Here is a 15,496-nt window from a genome sequence, read left to right as displayed (position 1 = left end):
TGAAGGATGGTTATCTTCCAAACGGAAATAGGCTATGTATTACTCACCCATACAATAGGAAAGTCATGTATGGATCCCATACTTCTCCTTATGTGGGGCAAAGAGGGAATCTATAATCTACTCTTCAAGGAGTAGAAATGTATTTTTGTTGGTCTATCATGAAAAGTAAACATACAAGAGTATTAAGGTACATCAAAAAGACTATTAAGGTACATCAAATGGCAACCCTCTTCAGTTCTCAAATTTTCAAGCATCATGGCTTTCCAACATCCATAGTGTCAGCCAAAGATCCTAGAATGACCAATAATTTCTAGAAGGGTCTCTTTGAGAATCTAGGAAGTAGATTAAATTTCTCTTTCGGGCTATCATCCACAAACGGATGACCAAAGTGAAATAACTAATCTAATGATTCTTGATCTACTAGAAGCCTATGTCATGGAAGTAGATCAATGTTCTCAATGAGAGAAAAATCTACCTCTTATAGAGTATGCGTACAATGACATTGTACATACTTCTATGGGAAAAGCACCTTTCGAAGTTAAATAGGGAAGATCCAAAAGTCCCTTACTACTTAAAGTACATGGGAAGATCTTTGTTGCTGATGAATATAGCCGAGACCTACAAGAATCTTTTCCAAAGATTAAGGGGTTATATCCATCTCACAGGAAAGGCAAAAAGGGCTGCTGCTAATAAGCACAGAAGAGCGTTAGCCTTTAAGGAAAATGATTGGGTCTTGCTAAAGTTCCTCAAAACTCTTCTTAAGCATACTACGGGCAAGAGTCCTACGGACCACCAAGAGTATGATGCTAAACTAGCAAAAAGATACTATGGTCCTTAAAATTCTTAAGCCAGTCAATGAGATGGCTTATCAATTGAAGTTGCCCAACCATTGGCTCATGCACAATGTTTTCCATGAGAACCTACATAAGCCTTACAAAGGAGCGCCATCAAAAGAATCAATAGTTGCAGACCCTCCAAAAATCAAAGATCAAGAAGAAGTACTTCAATCTAAGTCCATCCTATGACATGAAGACAAGGTATTGAGAAACTGTAAGATTATCTGACGATATCTTATTAAGTTAAAGAATTATCCTTTTAAAGATGCTAAATGGATGCAAGGAACCTAGCTTAAGGATAATATGAACCTTGTCAATGCTTACAATGTTGCACTGGAGTAAGCATATGAAAATGCATTTTAAATGAAAAATGTTTTTGTCTTATAAGACTAGTTCTCTTATTATTGTGATTAAATTTAAAAGTATGCATGCTTAAAATCATGTTTGTGGTGATGACGTCTCCCAAACACCAAGTAGAACTTGTCACTCTACTTTGGAAGTATGATATGGACTAAAGAGCAGACATGCTTGCGGCAGCTACGTCTCCTAAGCACCAAATGGACTAGTCATCCATCTTGGAATGATGTCGTAGGGTTAAAAGGGATCCTCTACCCACTAAGAAACATGGACTAATGATTATGCTTTATCTTCTCTACCTTATAGTTGAGGACGACTATGAGTTCAAGAGAGAGGTAATGTCATAAAATATAATATCTAACTTTACCAAATGATTTTCTCATATTAAACTGATCATTTAATGGGAGAATAAATGGGAACAAGAGTTAGAATAGAGACATGTGCTTCTAGACCTATCTCAACACGAGACCAAAAGGAGAGATGGTTACATCTCAATAGGGGTCCAAAAGGAGATGCTCTATCAAAGAGCAATGTGCAATAAGCGCTTCTAGACTTACCTCAGCAGGGGATCAACAGGAGAGATGTTTACATCTCAATAAGAATCCAAAAGGAGGTAGTCTATCAAAGAGAAATGTGCAACTAATGGAGCTTAAAAGACCTTAGGGTTAGATTCATTAAAGACCTTCAATGGTAAGTGTTAAAAGTCCTTTGACCTTAAACAAGCTAGGGCCGAGCTTGAGGTGGGAACCCGACCTAAACTTGCCTTTGACCTTAGGCAAGCTAGGGCTGAGCTTTAGGTGGGAACTCCACCTAAGGTGCTTGTCATGCTTGATGACTAAGGTACTTTAGGTACTTGTCATACTTAATGATGAAGTTGCTTGAGAAGCTTCCTATGCATGGGAGGTAAGATGCTTGAGTCAAAAAGAGACCCTACACACTTAATGAGGAAGTTGCTTGAGAAGCTTCCTATGCATGGGGGGTAAGATGCTTGAGTCAAAAAGAGACCCTACACACTTAATGAAGAAGTTGTTTGAGAAGCTTCCTATGCATGGGGGGTAAGATGCTTGAGTCAAAAAGAGACCCTACACACTTAAGGAGGAAGTTGCTTGAGAAGATTCCTATGCATAAAAGTCCCAAAGTTAGGGGAATCTTTGACCTAACCTTCTACTCAGCCAAGGGGCACCCCTTTTCTAAAAGGGCACATGGGACACATGTCACTCTCACTAAGCTTAACCACATGGTGTATTTGAATGCTATTGTTTGGGCTAAAGAGGGGTCCAATGAGCTTCTAGTTCCATCCAACAAATATGTAGATATTATCGAGCTCTCTCTCTCTCTCTAAGGGTTAAGGAGGACACTTGTCAAAAGACTACCCACTGTTGGAATTAGGGTTGCAGAGAAACACACACAGCTTGGAGAAGATGAAGGAAGCTCAAGGCACACAATAGAGAGTGTGTTACTTAGTGTGCAATGGAAAGATAGATAGCCCTAGAGTGATGGGCGTATATACAATGCACGGGGGAAAAAACCTCCTAAAGAGGGAAAAAATGCCCCGGCGGTCCTAGTGTGTTCACACACATCACTACCACATGTATATGGTAACAAATCCCCCCTGGAGTGATGCGGTGAACGAGAGCTGGCACATGAGTAAAGGGAAGTGCCATGCCCTGAGGACAGGATCAGTCCACAAAGGGGAGTAAGCCCAAAGCTTTGCGGAAAGCTTCAAGCTTCTCACGAGACAATGCCTTTGTGAAAAGATCTGCAAGGTTGTCCTGTGTTGGCACATAAGCCAAGCTGATCTCTCCTGTTGAGAGCCTCTCCCCGACATAGTGGTAATGCACCTCAATGTGCTTTGTGCGAGCATGAAAAACTGGGTTCCTCGCAACTGCCAATGCGCTCTGACTGTCAGTGTAGATAGTGTTGGCAGTGTCCTGTCCAACACCCAAGTCAGCCATAAGGCGTCTGAGCCATACACACTCAACCGTAGCTGTGAAGACTGCCTTGTACTCAGCCTCACAACTCGAAGTGGCCACAGTAGGTTGCTTCTTGCTGAACCATGATATACATGAACTGCCAAGCATGAAACAAAAACCACTTGTGGACACTCGCGTGTCAAAACAACCAGCCCAATCTGAGTCCGAAAAAGCATGTAAGTCTGGCAGCAATGATCCCCCCTTGGGATAAAACAAGCCAAGATGTAAAGTGCCACTAAGGTAGCGGAAAATCCTCTTGACAGCCTGCCAATGCTTAGACCCTGGGCTATGCATAAATCTGCTGACTTGCGAGACTGCAAACTGAATATCTGGCCTCGTGTTGCATACATAAATGAGGCAGCCAACAGCAGTTTGGTAAAGAGTGACATCAGCAGGATCGCCATCATCATGTAGACTCAACTTCAAACCTGTTTCCATGGGAGTGGCAATAGGTTTGCAATCCTCAAGTCCAAACTTACATAGCAATGTCTCTATGTAACTTTTCTGACACAAGGCAATACCACCATCACACTGCTTAAACTGTATACCCAAGTAATGATGCAACAGCCCCAAATCTTTCATCTTGAAAGTGGCATTCAAATCAGCCTTAAATTCAGCAATATGTCTCTCATTTGGTCCAGTGATCAGCAAATCATCAACATAAAGAACCACAATGAGAAATACATCATCCTCACGCTTTACATACAATGTGCTTTCTGTTGGACTGTTACGAAAGCCTCGTTTAACCAAATGAGTGTCAGCTTTCTCATACCAAGCACGAGGAGATTTCTTCAACCCATACAAAGCCTTCTTACATTTGCACACTTTGTCCTCTTGTCCTTTTATGACAAAACCGCGAGGTTGCGTTACATAAACTTCCTCAAATATGTCACCATTCAAGAAAGCAGTAACAATGTCTGATTGATGTACATCCCAACCAAAATGAGCTGCCAATGCACATAGAAAACGCACAGTAGTCATACGACAAGTGGGAGCAAAAGTCTCTTCATAATCTATGCCTTTTTGTTGTGCATAACCCTTTGCAACAAGTCGAGCCTTATGGCGATCGATCTCACCATCCGGCTTGCGTTTCAACTTGTAAACCCACTTCGTACCAATGGCCTTTTTGCCAGGAGGCAAATCACATAAAGTCCATGTGTCATTCTCTATAAGTGCATCATATTCTGATTTCATGGCAGCAATCCAATTTTCTGAATTCTGTGCTTCATCAAAAGACAGAGGCTCCTCAACATCATGTAAACTAGACACAGCCAAAGCATAACAATCTGATGCATAAGATGCATGGCGAGAGCCTGAACGAGTACGACTAGATAAAGGTGCATCCAATTTACTGTCACGCAAAGTGTGCACCAGCCATTTTGGCATACCTCTAGCCTGCTCATTTTCAGCCCTTTCCTCATCAAGTACATCATGTACATCTGCATCAGTAATAGGCTGTTCTAAAACATTTTCAGAAACCCCCATAGGCTGTACATTTGCCTCATTGGAACTTACATTCGTATTTCCACCACTGAAAAGAGGCAACAAAGTGTCATAAATGTCCTGTGAGCTTACATTACTGTCTCTAGTACATGATAGCAAGGGCTGAACAGAATCTTCCACAAACACTACATCCCGTGAAACCAAAATACGTTTTGTTTGCGGATGATACAACCTGTAACCTTTGCTTTCAGCACTATAACCAACAAAAATACATTTGACAGCCTTATCATCCAATTTTCTGCGCTGCACGTGTGGCACCAAAGCATATGCCAAACAGCCAAAAACACGCATGTGCTCAATAGAAGGTTTTCTATCATGCCATGCTTCATATGGAGTAATAGACTGCAAAGCTTTCGTAGGACACCTATTAAGTACATAAGTGGCACACATGATGGCCTCAAGCCAAAAAGAATGCGGCAAAGCTTGACTTTTGACCATACATCGTGCCATTTCCGTTAGTGACCTGTTTTTCCTCTCAGCAACACCATTTTGCTGAGGTGTATAAGGCACTGTACATTGGTGTTTTATCCCACGACTAGCCAGAAATGCATTAAATTCATGAGACATATACTCCCCCCCTCGATCGGAACGGAGGGTGCCCATAGTACATTTTGAGACATTTTCAGCCATAGCCAAAAATTGTTTGAAGCACATAAAAACTTCGGACTTCGCTTTAAGCGGAAATACCCATGCATGCCTGGAGTAATCATCAATGAAAGTCACGAAGTACAGGTAATTGCCCAAGGACGGAGTTTGCATGGGCCCACAAACATCATTATGCACAAGCTGCAACCTGCATGTGGCCCTAACTGAACCATCCTTTGGAAACTTAGAACGCTGCATTTTACCCAGAATACAGCCTTCACAAACATGTTTGACAGGTGCTTCAAGAGGCGGCAAGGAAGCAACCATATCAGATTTCTGCAAACGCAGCAAACTGGCAAAATTCAGATGACCAAAACGTGCATGCCAAAGTTTTGCATCTGAAATAGCTCTTGAATCTGCAACAGCATTTGCAAAATTTTGTCCACACTTGTCATACAAAGTGAGCTTATACAGCCCACGGCTCAAAAGCCCAGATGCAACAATTTCATCACCAAAACTGAGATCATGAACTGTACATCTGTCATCCACAAATTTGACTACAAGTCCAAGTCTAGCAAGTGCGGATACAGACAAGAGATTCTTCTTGATCCCAGGTACATAAAGTGCATCAACAAGTGTGAAGGAACTGCCATTAGCAGCAGTGAGCACAATCTTTCCAACTCCCTGAACTGGATAAGAGGCGTTGTTGGCACAAGTGACTGAATTCCCATGAGGGACAGACTCAAGAGAGGTAAACAATTCACGATGTGAGGTAATGTGCTTTGTAGCACCACAGTCAAAATACCACACATGTGAATCTACAGCAACTGACAAGCATGCATCATGGACAGCAGGATTGTAAGTGCACTCTGCGCTAAAAGCCCATTCTGCATCAACATCAGCATCACAATCTCCTTTGACAGAAGACTCAACAATGGCTGCATTTGTAGTGGAACCAGCATTTGCAGTGGAACCACCCTCTTTCTTCTTAGCCTCTTTGGCCTTCAACTTAGGACATGACTTGATCAAGTGATCATTGGCTTTACAATAATGGCAACGCATCTTCTTTTTGCGCTTATCACCAGAATTTCCAGACGAAGTGCTGCGAGCAGAAGCATTAGGAACAGAATTTTTGCCACTCGCAGGAGAACCATAAGAAGTGGCTGCATTACTGTTACCACCCTTTCTTTGAGAAGCAATAAAAGCCTGTTCAACTGCACGCTGCCTAGTCCTGTTTTTTCTAGAAAGTGACTCTTGCAACAGCAATGTGCATAATGCATCAAACTTGACAACTTCGGGATTTCCTTGGGTCATCAGTCTCCAAGTACTAGCAAAAGTCTGGTAGGAATCTGGTAAGGCATCAAGAACAGTCTGCACAAGGGAACTGTCTGAAATGACTTCACCTGCAGAAATGAGTTGCTCATTGATATCCTTGACACTAGCAAGGAAAGTGTCCATATCATCTTCCTCATGCATAATCTTCGACTCTAGCTCTTTACGCAGCAAAGCAATTTTAGCCTCATTGCGGCTTACATAAAGACCTGCTAGAATATCCCAAGCCTGTTTTGCAGATTTTGCTGAACGGATGTGAGGAATAATGGTGCGCTTCACAGACAACGCAATCAATGCATGAGCCTGCGCATCCTTAACATCCCAACGAGCTTGTTCTGCCGTAGGCAAAACAACTCTAACAGCTGCAATCCTTGCAGCAAGACCTGCAACATCCTCAATATCGCCTACATCTTCAGAACCAGGACGTACATCAATGCCCTGCACAATGTTCCAGACACCTTTTGACACAAGAACATGTTGCATCATATAAGCCCACATAGGGTAGTTGTCCCCATCCAACCTGTCCTCAGCAGCAAACATCTTGAACACATCTGTGTTGTTGTTGTCAGCCATGGTAAATGTTGCACCTGATGTGAAAACTGCCCGAAAATAGGAGAAATGGAGCGGGAACAACTTGTGCTATATAGCACAAACTGTAGAAGACTATAAGGCACCTGTTATGCAGGAAACAGCACTGACAGAAAATCTGCACAAAATGACGAAATAGCCTGTGCAGTACTGCCCGTAGTGGAAACGGAGGCCGAAATGAGCCCAAATCAAAATTCTGAGCAGACCAAGCTCTTTGAGCGCTCCCAAAATATTTTTCGACCTGCGAACACTCGCCAAAGCTCACTGAAATCGGAGAAAGTGAGCAGGCGTGTGCTGGAGTAGCTGGCGACTAAGCCCGGGAGGACGTGACCTGCTCTGATACCAATTGTTGGAATTAGGGTTGCAGAGAAACACACACAGCTTGGAGAAGACGAAGGAAGCTCAAGGCACACAATAGAGAGTGTGTTACTTAGTGTGCAATGGAAAGATAGATAGCCCTAGAGTGATGGGCGTATATACAATGCATGGGGGAAAAAACCTCCTAAAGAGGGAAAAAATGCCCCGGCGGTCCTAGTGTGTTCACACACATCACTACCACATGTATATGGTAACACCCACGTACTTGACTGCATGTTGCATATGATTTGCTAGGGGGAGAGGGGTCGAATGAGCTTGCAACATGTGGAAAAGTTGCAACTCGCCCCAAGCAAGCAAGGGGGGTGCTGGGAGGTATACACCACATACACACACTCATTTTGTGGATCATTCTCACTTGGTGAAAGTAGAGGAACTCCACCTCCTTCTCCAAGCTTGTGAGAAGTAAGAGCCTACACCAACACTCTTGGCTATGGAATGCAAATCCAACCAAGATCCATGCTTCAATGCTTAAGCTTTCCATCTTCTCCATCTTCATTACTATGCTATTATGTATGCTAGCAAGAAGAGTGATGATAAGTGAGGAACTATTTCTTTCTTCTATGGAATGTTTCTTTTTCCTCTTCCCTACCCTCATTCCCCGCTAGTTGTCTTCACCTTTGAAGGTGTTTGAGGCCTTGGGACTGAGGCTTGGGATAGTTAATGCTTTCTACAAGTTTATATTATGCTTGTGATGCATGAAGCTTTCCATCTTCATTGCATCACGTAGCTCACAAGGAACACAAAGATTGTATTGTGCCAAGTCTCTCTTGATGGGAGAAACTATAATACAAATGTCTATTGGCCGGCTCCATATGAATCCGGTCCTCAACTATTGTCATGTTCTCTAAACTCTTTCTCTTGCAAAAGTATTGGTCATGCCAAGTTAACTAAGTACCATGTTTATGTTGCTACCATCAATTAAGTTCACCCGCTATGCTCACAAAGTAATCTCACAAAAGTGTTTCATCGAATTTCCTAATTCAACTACTCTCAAAGTTTATAGGCCATTTCCATTACAGAATCCGCATGGTGAAACCCAAATTGATAATCAAACTAATTGAGGTATTCCACATCAATGCGCTATGCTCACAAAGTAATCTCACAAAAGTGCTTCATCTAATTTCCTAATTTCGCTACTCTCAAAGTTTATAGGCCATTTCCATTACAGAATCCGCATGGTGAAACCCAAATTGATAATCAAACTAATTGAGGTATTCCACATCAATGGGTGCATACTGTATAGGATTTATATGAGAACATAAACGAGTTGCAATCAAGTGTTATGGATCAAAGGCATCCAAGAGGGGGAAGAGGCAACTTGCTAGGTCGATGTTACAACTACAAGAAAGAGGGACATTATGTCCCTGATTGTTCGCATCCACTTAGGGAAAGAGGAGGTATGCATCCCTAGTTTGGTAGAGGGAGAGGATAAGGCCCACTTAATGGTGAGAGAGAGCAACCAATTGAGAATCCAACACCTCTACCTCCTCTATGTAATGAAGATGTTCTTTGTGTTAATAGTATTAGAGATGATAAGTAGGATGCTGATGTTTTGGTAAATAAAAAATGTGAGACACAAATCAAAATGCAAGCTCAACAAGACGCTAAAGAATGGGCATTATGAGCTAATATATGAAAACTTTAAGTTAATCATGTTTGACAATGTGTTCTAAAAACACTCCACTTCCCCCTCTTGGTGGACCTTGAGGTGAACTCTACAACTTTGACACCACTATTGACTTAGGGACTAATGTCAACATCGTACTATACAAAGCTTGTCAACACTTGGGCCCCCAATGGTCTTTGAAGCTATTGAATTGCATTGCTTTGCCAATAAATCCATAGCCGCTACAGGTACCATTGTATTAGCGCTCAATCTTAACAAATTCTCCAATAAATGCCTTCCATAATAGCATGATCAAATCAATGCTCTCATTTTTCTATTCTCAATTGAGCATGGTTGTGCATCAATAAATGTAAAATCAATTAGGAGTCCAACTATGCCTCTTTTTGCATCAACTCAATCACTCTTAACATTCCCCTCAAATCCAATCACATTGAAAGTTCGGCCATACTAAACAAGCCCTGTGTTATCAACAAAGCTCCCATATCTTTGCCCATTAAAATCATAATGTACAAGAATGCATGAAGAACTAGGAAGGAAGACCATAGCATTCCATCTCTCATCTCAGTACCTCTGTTCTCAAAATGGATGATCTTTGTTAATTATACTACAAAAAGAAAGGGAGGTCGCAACCATCTTCATAAGCATAAGTAGGCAACAGGAGTGTCTTCTTCAAAACAAGCGTTTGATGTCACTAGTGGTGTGGAATTTTTATTGTTATTCTGTGGAGCAATCTAAAGCTTTCAAAATTCACATGGTCAAAACTAGTTATATAGTTGATCATGCATGTTTTGTAATCAAAACGTCAAGATGACCACTTCTCCACATTGCCAACCACATTCCTTCCTACTATTAATGGGATACTTATTAAGTGAGATGTCCATTGAGTTTTCGCTCAATGGTCGTGCAAATTTCCTTCGAGATTTTGCCCATGCCATCCCAACATTGAAACTAGTGAACTGATGGAAAGTATCTATATCTATACTATATATAAAAAGGCAAGGAATTCAATCTTTCATGTGGCATCCTATCCCTCAATCAATGAATCCCTCCTCCTTCCTTCTCCCTTTTCATTCATATATACATATATATATCCTATCCCTCATTCGATGAATCCCTCCTCCTTTCCTTCTCTCTCTCTCTCTCTCTCTCTATCTATATATATATATATATATATATATATATATATATATATATATATATCCTATCCCTCATTCGATGAGAGAGAGAGAGAGAGAGAGGAGGAGGGATTCATCGAATGAGGGATAGGATATATATATATATATATATATATATATATATATATATATATAGAGAGAGAGAGAGAGAGAGAGAGAGAGAGAGAGAGAAGAAGAAGAGAGTTTTAACATCGTAGGAAACTATCCCAAGAGACCTTAAAGATCTAGCCTACGAGCAGAGTTGAACTCAAGACCTTTTATATAGAGAGAAAGAGACAGGTATCACTAACGAAGGCGATCACAAGAAGTTTTGGACAAATTCTCACAATGATTCCCACATTGTGACTTACCTCAACATCATGAGCTTCTGTGAGAGAGGCACCGCATACCTAGCTAGGTACGATTGGGGGCAGCTAGGTATGCCGTGCCCTTTGAGCAAAAGCTCATGATGCTATGCATTGTATGAAAAACACTGAAAAAGACTCCGTCTTCCTACATGAGAAAATTTCTAAATCTTCTTGTGGATGCCTACTGACTAGTGGTGAAAAAGGTGGAGAGGTGTGTTGGCCAATGCGAAACATACCAATGACCATGCGCTACAAATCAACAAGAACGCAATGAGAAGGTTACACTGAAGAGGTGTGGTGGACGCGGGGCATGCCATACACAGGCGTGGAAATGCCCTCCAAGCGGGCTTTGAGCTGCAGGGCCAAGTAGAGCGAGTAATGGCGAGTCTCTTGGAAGCCACCCCCATGGAACCAAAGATTCCGGACTTGGGTGGGCTTCCACATATTACGTATCTCCCGTTCCCATGGACCGGGATCCTTGAGTGTGGCAGAGCCCAAGCCCCAACACTTACCCACCTTGTCTGCAACGTCCTGCGAGATAAACGAGGCTGCCCATGCATTCATATTGCTCCACCCTGTCGCATACACGATGAGGTCTGCTTTCACTTCGCTTCCATCACTTACCACCACAGAGCTTGCCTTCACCTCCTCCACTTCCACCCTGCACTTCAGCTTGATCTCCCCATTGATCACAAGCTCGGAGGCGCCCACATCCACATAGAAACCAGACCCACGCCGATAGTACATGGAGAAAATGCCCGAATGGTCCTCTCCAAAAGTGTGCATAAAACCGGCCTTCTCAAGGCCTTGATAGAACGGCTTGTCCATCGCTGCAAACTTCTTGTAGAGAGGGGCTTGCAGGCGTGGGAACAGCTTGTAAGGGCAGGAGGCCAGTAGGAGGTCCGCCTCAGGAATGGAGTATTTGGAGTCGGCACAGTAGAAAGGCACGTGAGCCTCTGCAAAGGCTGGGTAGCGGATCACTTGCGTGGGGCTACGTTGCAGCATGGTCACACTTGCAGCGCCGCACTCCCACAGATCAGCACAAATGTCGTGAGCTGAGTTGTTGGAACCCACCACTACGCACTGCTTGTCAGCCCACTCCTCCCCGCTCCTGTATTGGCTGGAGTGTATCTGCACGCCCTGAAAGCTCGCCGCTCCCTTGAGGGTGGGCACGTGCGGGAACCCGCTCATGCCAGTGGCCAGCACTAATTGCTTGCAATGGAGCACCATTTCCTCCCCTTCCCTTTCCACCCTCACTTCCCACCTCTGCCGCTCATTCTCATACTTGGCCGCCTTGCACTCAGTGTCCGTCCAATACATCAAGCCCATGGCTTCTGTGTATGCTTCTATCCAGTCCGCCATTCTATCCTTAGAGATGTACACTGGCCAATCATCAGGAAACGGCATATATGGGAAATGAGCATACCACACAGGGGAATGAAGGCATAGGGATCTGTAGCGGTTCCTCCATGTATCCCCCACTCTCTTGTTCTTCTCTATGATGATTGCCGGGACCCCAAGCCGGCGCAGGCGCGCCGCGAGCGCAACGCCAGCTTGCCCTCCTCCTACAATGACACAATATATCTCCTTGCTTCTCTCCAGCTCTTGAACCTCTTCCGTTCTAAGCTCCAGCCATGTCTTCCTGCCCTTGGCACAGACATGCTGCAGCCCCACATCTCTGCGAGGGCCTGCTTTCTCTTCAAAGCCCTTGAGCTCGTGCATGGCTGTGAGAAGGCACCAGCACTTGCCAGCGCGAAGCTTGAGGTGGCCCCGGCATCTGGCCTGCTGCGTTTCAAAGCGGATGAATGCTTGGACGACGTGGGTGGCCTCATCTTCTTCCACGTGGGCCTCGATATGCCAGGCGCTGGGTTGGGAGGCGTCCAGCGTGGCCGCCAGCATGGCGCGGATCTCCTCCCGCGACTCCGCTGTGTACAAATTCCAAGTGAAGGCCAGCAGGTCCCTCCAGAAGCACTCCTCCTCCTCAAACAGCTCCACCGCAGTATCAACATCCCGCTCTTGCAGTGCTTTCTCCAACCTCTCCAGCCACGCCTTCACTTGCAGCTCCGCCATCTCTCTCTCTCTCTCTCTCTCACACACACACACACACACACGCGCGCGCGCGCACGCACACAGACACTGCTTGATCGGACTCGGAAGGTTTTTGGCCTGCTAAAACCTAGGAGTGAAAATGTCTAGTAGTGTGCGGGGTGAAGACGTTTCCCCATGTGTAAAAGTGGGCGGGTGAGCTGTTCGGGTAGGCAAGGAGGATTTCAATAAAGATTAGAAAGTGCTGGCACACTTGTGATACCATACCTTGCAACATTTGTGATATCATGCATTTTAAATAGAGTGCAAATTTCCACAATCACTGTGTGCAAATGCTCTTAGTAGTAGGCTTGCCTACCAGGCATTCCTTGGGGATGAGAGAAGGGAGAGATTGGGATGTGCTTTCTCTGGTTTGTCTTTTTTGCTTCTGTATTGCAGGTGTTGAATTACCTGTTTCCTTACATGACACTCAAAAAACGTAAGGGCAAGTAGAGAGAAACTCAAACTCAAGAAAATTCTACCGGACACTTCATCTATACTATATATGAAGCAGTGTAAAATTTTCAAGGAAAGAGAGACCCTCCATGTGTCACACTCCTAAGGTTAGATTTAAAATGCAAAAGTAAAAGGCAACATTGTAAAAGGCAACATTGTAAAAAGTGACAGGCTTTCCAAATGTAAAGTCAATAGACTTTCTATTTTGCATAAAACAAATGTTTCAGTTTAAATGTACATCATAACAAAAAGGGATAATTTTTGTGAAGATTTTATTATTTAATAAAAAATTAAATTTTGAATATATATATTTGGCTTTATATTTTCAAGGGGTTTTTTTCACGATCAATAATGATATTTTTAAGAGATTTCTAAAGTTTGTCTTTTTTGAAGAGATCTAGAAAAAAAAAGGCTCTTCTCATGTCAACTTGGTGATGTCTTGCTTGGAGGACATGCATGCAAATCAAGAGGTCTATCCACATTATTGGTTGGCTGTATGTGTCTGGAGAGAGAGAGAGAGAGAGAGAGAGAGAGAGAGAGAGAGAGAGAGAGAGAATTTTAATATTTTTATCGTTGAGCTCGTAGGCACCATGTCTCACCACCAAGGGCATCCATCAAGCCCTTCCAATTTCCAAAATATTATGGTTTTCTTCGCATTATAGTGTAATTTCAAAAGGATAGCTAACGTTTTTCACTGGTAGAAAATGGATGAAATGCCTGATAAAACCAACCCTCACATTGGCACCCCAAATGAGGGGGAGAGATTGCCCAGTTGATGGACCTACTACTAGTTCTCGATATTTTGTCCTTTTTATTTTTGAGAGTTAAAATGTGGACCATGCTTAAAAACCTATAAATTCTCTAAATTTTGATACGCAAAGGTGCCTATTAAAAATCAACCCCAGAGAGAGAGAGAGAGAGAGAGAGAGAGAGAGAGAGAGAGAGAGAGAGAGAGAGGCTTTGTTGCGGGAGGGGAGCATATAAATTTTGAATGTCATAATTACTGTACTAGAACAATAGCAGGAGGCCTCAAAACTTATGTGACAAATCTTTGATTCAAGCATAACATATATATATATATATATTTATTTATTTATTTACACACATAGATACATACATTCATACGTACACACACACACACATATACATATACATATGCATGTATGTATGTATATATATATATATATATATATATATATATATATATATATATATATATATATATATTTATTTATTTATTTACACACACACACACACATAGACACATGCATTATATGTATATATGTATGTGTGCATGTGTGTGTATATATATATATATATATATATATATATATATATATATATATATATATATATATATATATATATATATATATATATATATATATATATATATATATATATATATATATATAGGGAAACTACCAAAATACCTCTCTAGTTTGTGAAAATTTTCAAAATATCCCTTAATTTTAAAAAAACCCAAAAATACCCCAAATATTCTGTCATAAATTCCCAAAATACCCTTGGTTGTGAGATTAAATTTCTCCAACGATAAAAAACTTTGTAGCTTTTCATAAGAAGACTAATTATCTTTGAATACAAGAAGCTAAAACTAGAATTTGAGTTGGTTATGTAGGCTTTGGAGATGAATTGCTTCATTATTCTTAGACATAATATATATATATATATATATATATATATATATGCATATATACATGTATATATATGTATACATACGTATGTGTATATACACACACACATACATATACAGAGAGAGAGCTTTACGTCTTAAAAAAAACCATAATTTCAATGAAATATCTATCCATAGAGTCTTAAATTCAAGCACACATTACGTGTGTGTGTGTGTGTGTGTGTGTGTGTATGAGAGAGAGAGAGAGAGAGAGAGAGAGAGAGAGACTTATGTGTATCATTTCTATATCATTCCAATTTTATTAGATGCTTCAAATCTTTGAAATAATTTGAGATTTTTTCTATGGTGTTAAAATATTCTATAACTTCTGCATTGATGTCAATGGTGGCATCTTCTTTATTGGCGGCATCTTTAAAGTTTCCATAAAGAAGATGCTCCCCTACTATAGATATAATGGTGGCAACTAACAAATTGAGTCCATGAAGTTTCTAGGAGAGAAAGAAATGTAGGCTATGATCCAGGTCAAAATGTAAGAAAATACATTTCACGTTGTTAGCAGCAAGCTAACACAGATACCACGGATACCATTTTTTAGAGTTC

At 41.8% G+C, this 15,496-nt stretch overlaps 1 protein-coding gene across 1 annotated transcript; it reads right to left on the bottom strand.

The window, feature by feature from the left end:
- Window positions 1-10,700: 10,700 nt before the first annotated feature.
- LOC147435344 (indole-3-pyruvate monooxygenase YUCCA1-like) lies at window positions 10,701-12,910 on the bottom strand. The gene has a single exon (XM_086488405.1). It carries the CDS (start codon window positions 12,769-12,771, stop codon window positions 10,981-10,983), a length of 1,791 nt encoding a protein of 596 aa, XP_086344531.1. The 5' UTR covers window positions 12,772-12,910; the 3' UTR covers window positions 10,701-10,980.
- Window positions 12,911-15,496: the final 2,586 nt, after the last annotated feature.

This window comes from Adiantum capillus-veneris, chromosome 18 (assembly GCF_014529385.1).
Source record: "Adiantum capillus-veneris isolate H3 chromosome 18, ASM1452938v2, whole genome shotgun sequence".
Lineage (NCBI taxonomy): Eukaryota > Viridiplantae > Streptophyta > Polypodiopsida > Polypodiales > Pteridaceae > Adiantum > Adiantum capillus-veneris.
The sequence above is the reverse complement of the archived record's forward strand: the minus strand, read 5'-3'. Positions and strand labels throughout refer to the sequence as shown.

Bases quoted from the DNA above. Each gene is read 5' to 3' on its own strand.
- LOC147435344 (XM_086488405.1), bottom strand. From the start codon at position 12,771: ATGGCGGAGCTGCAAGTGAAGGCGTGGCTGGAGAGGTTGGAGAAAGCA.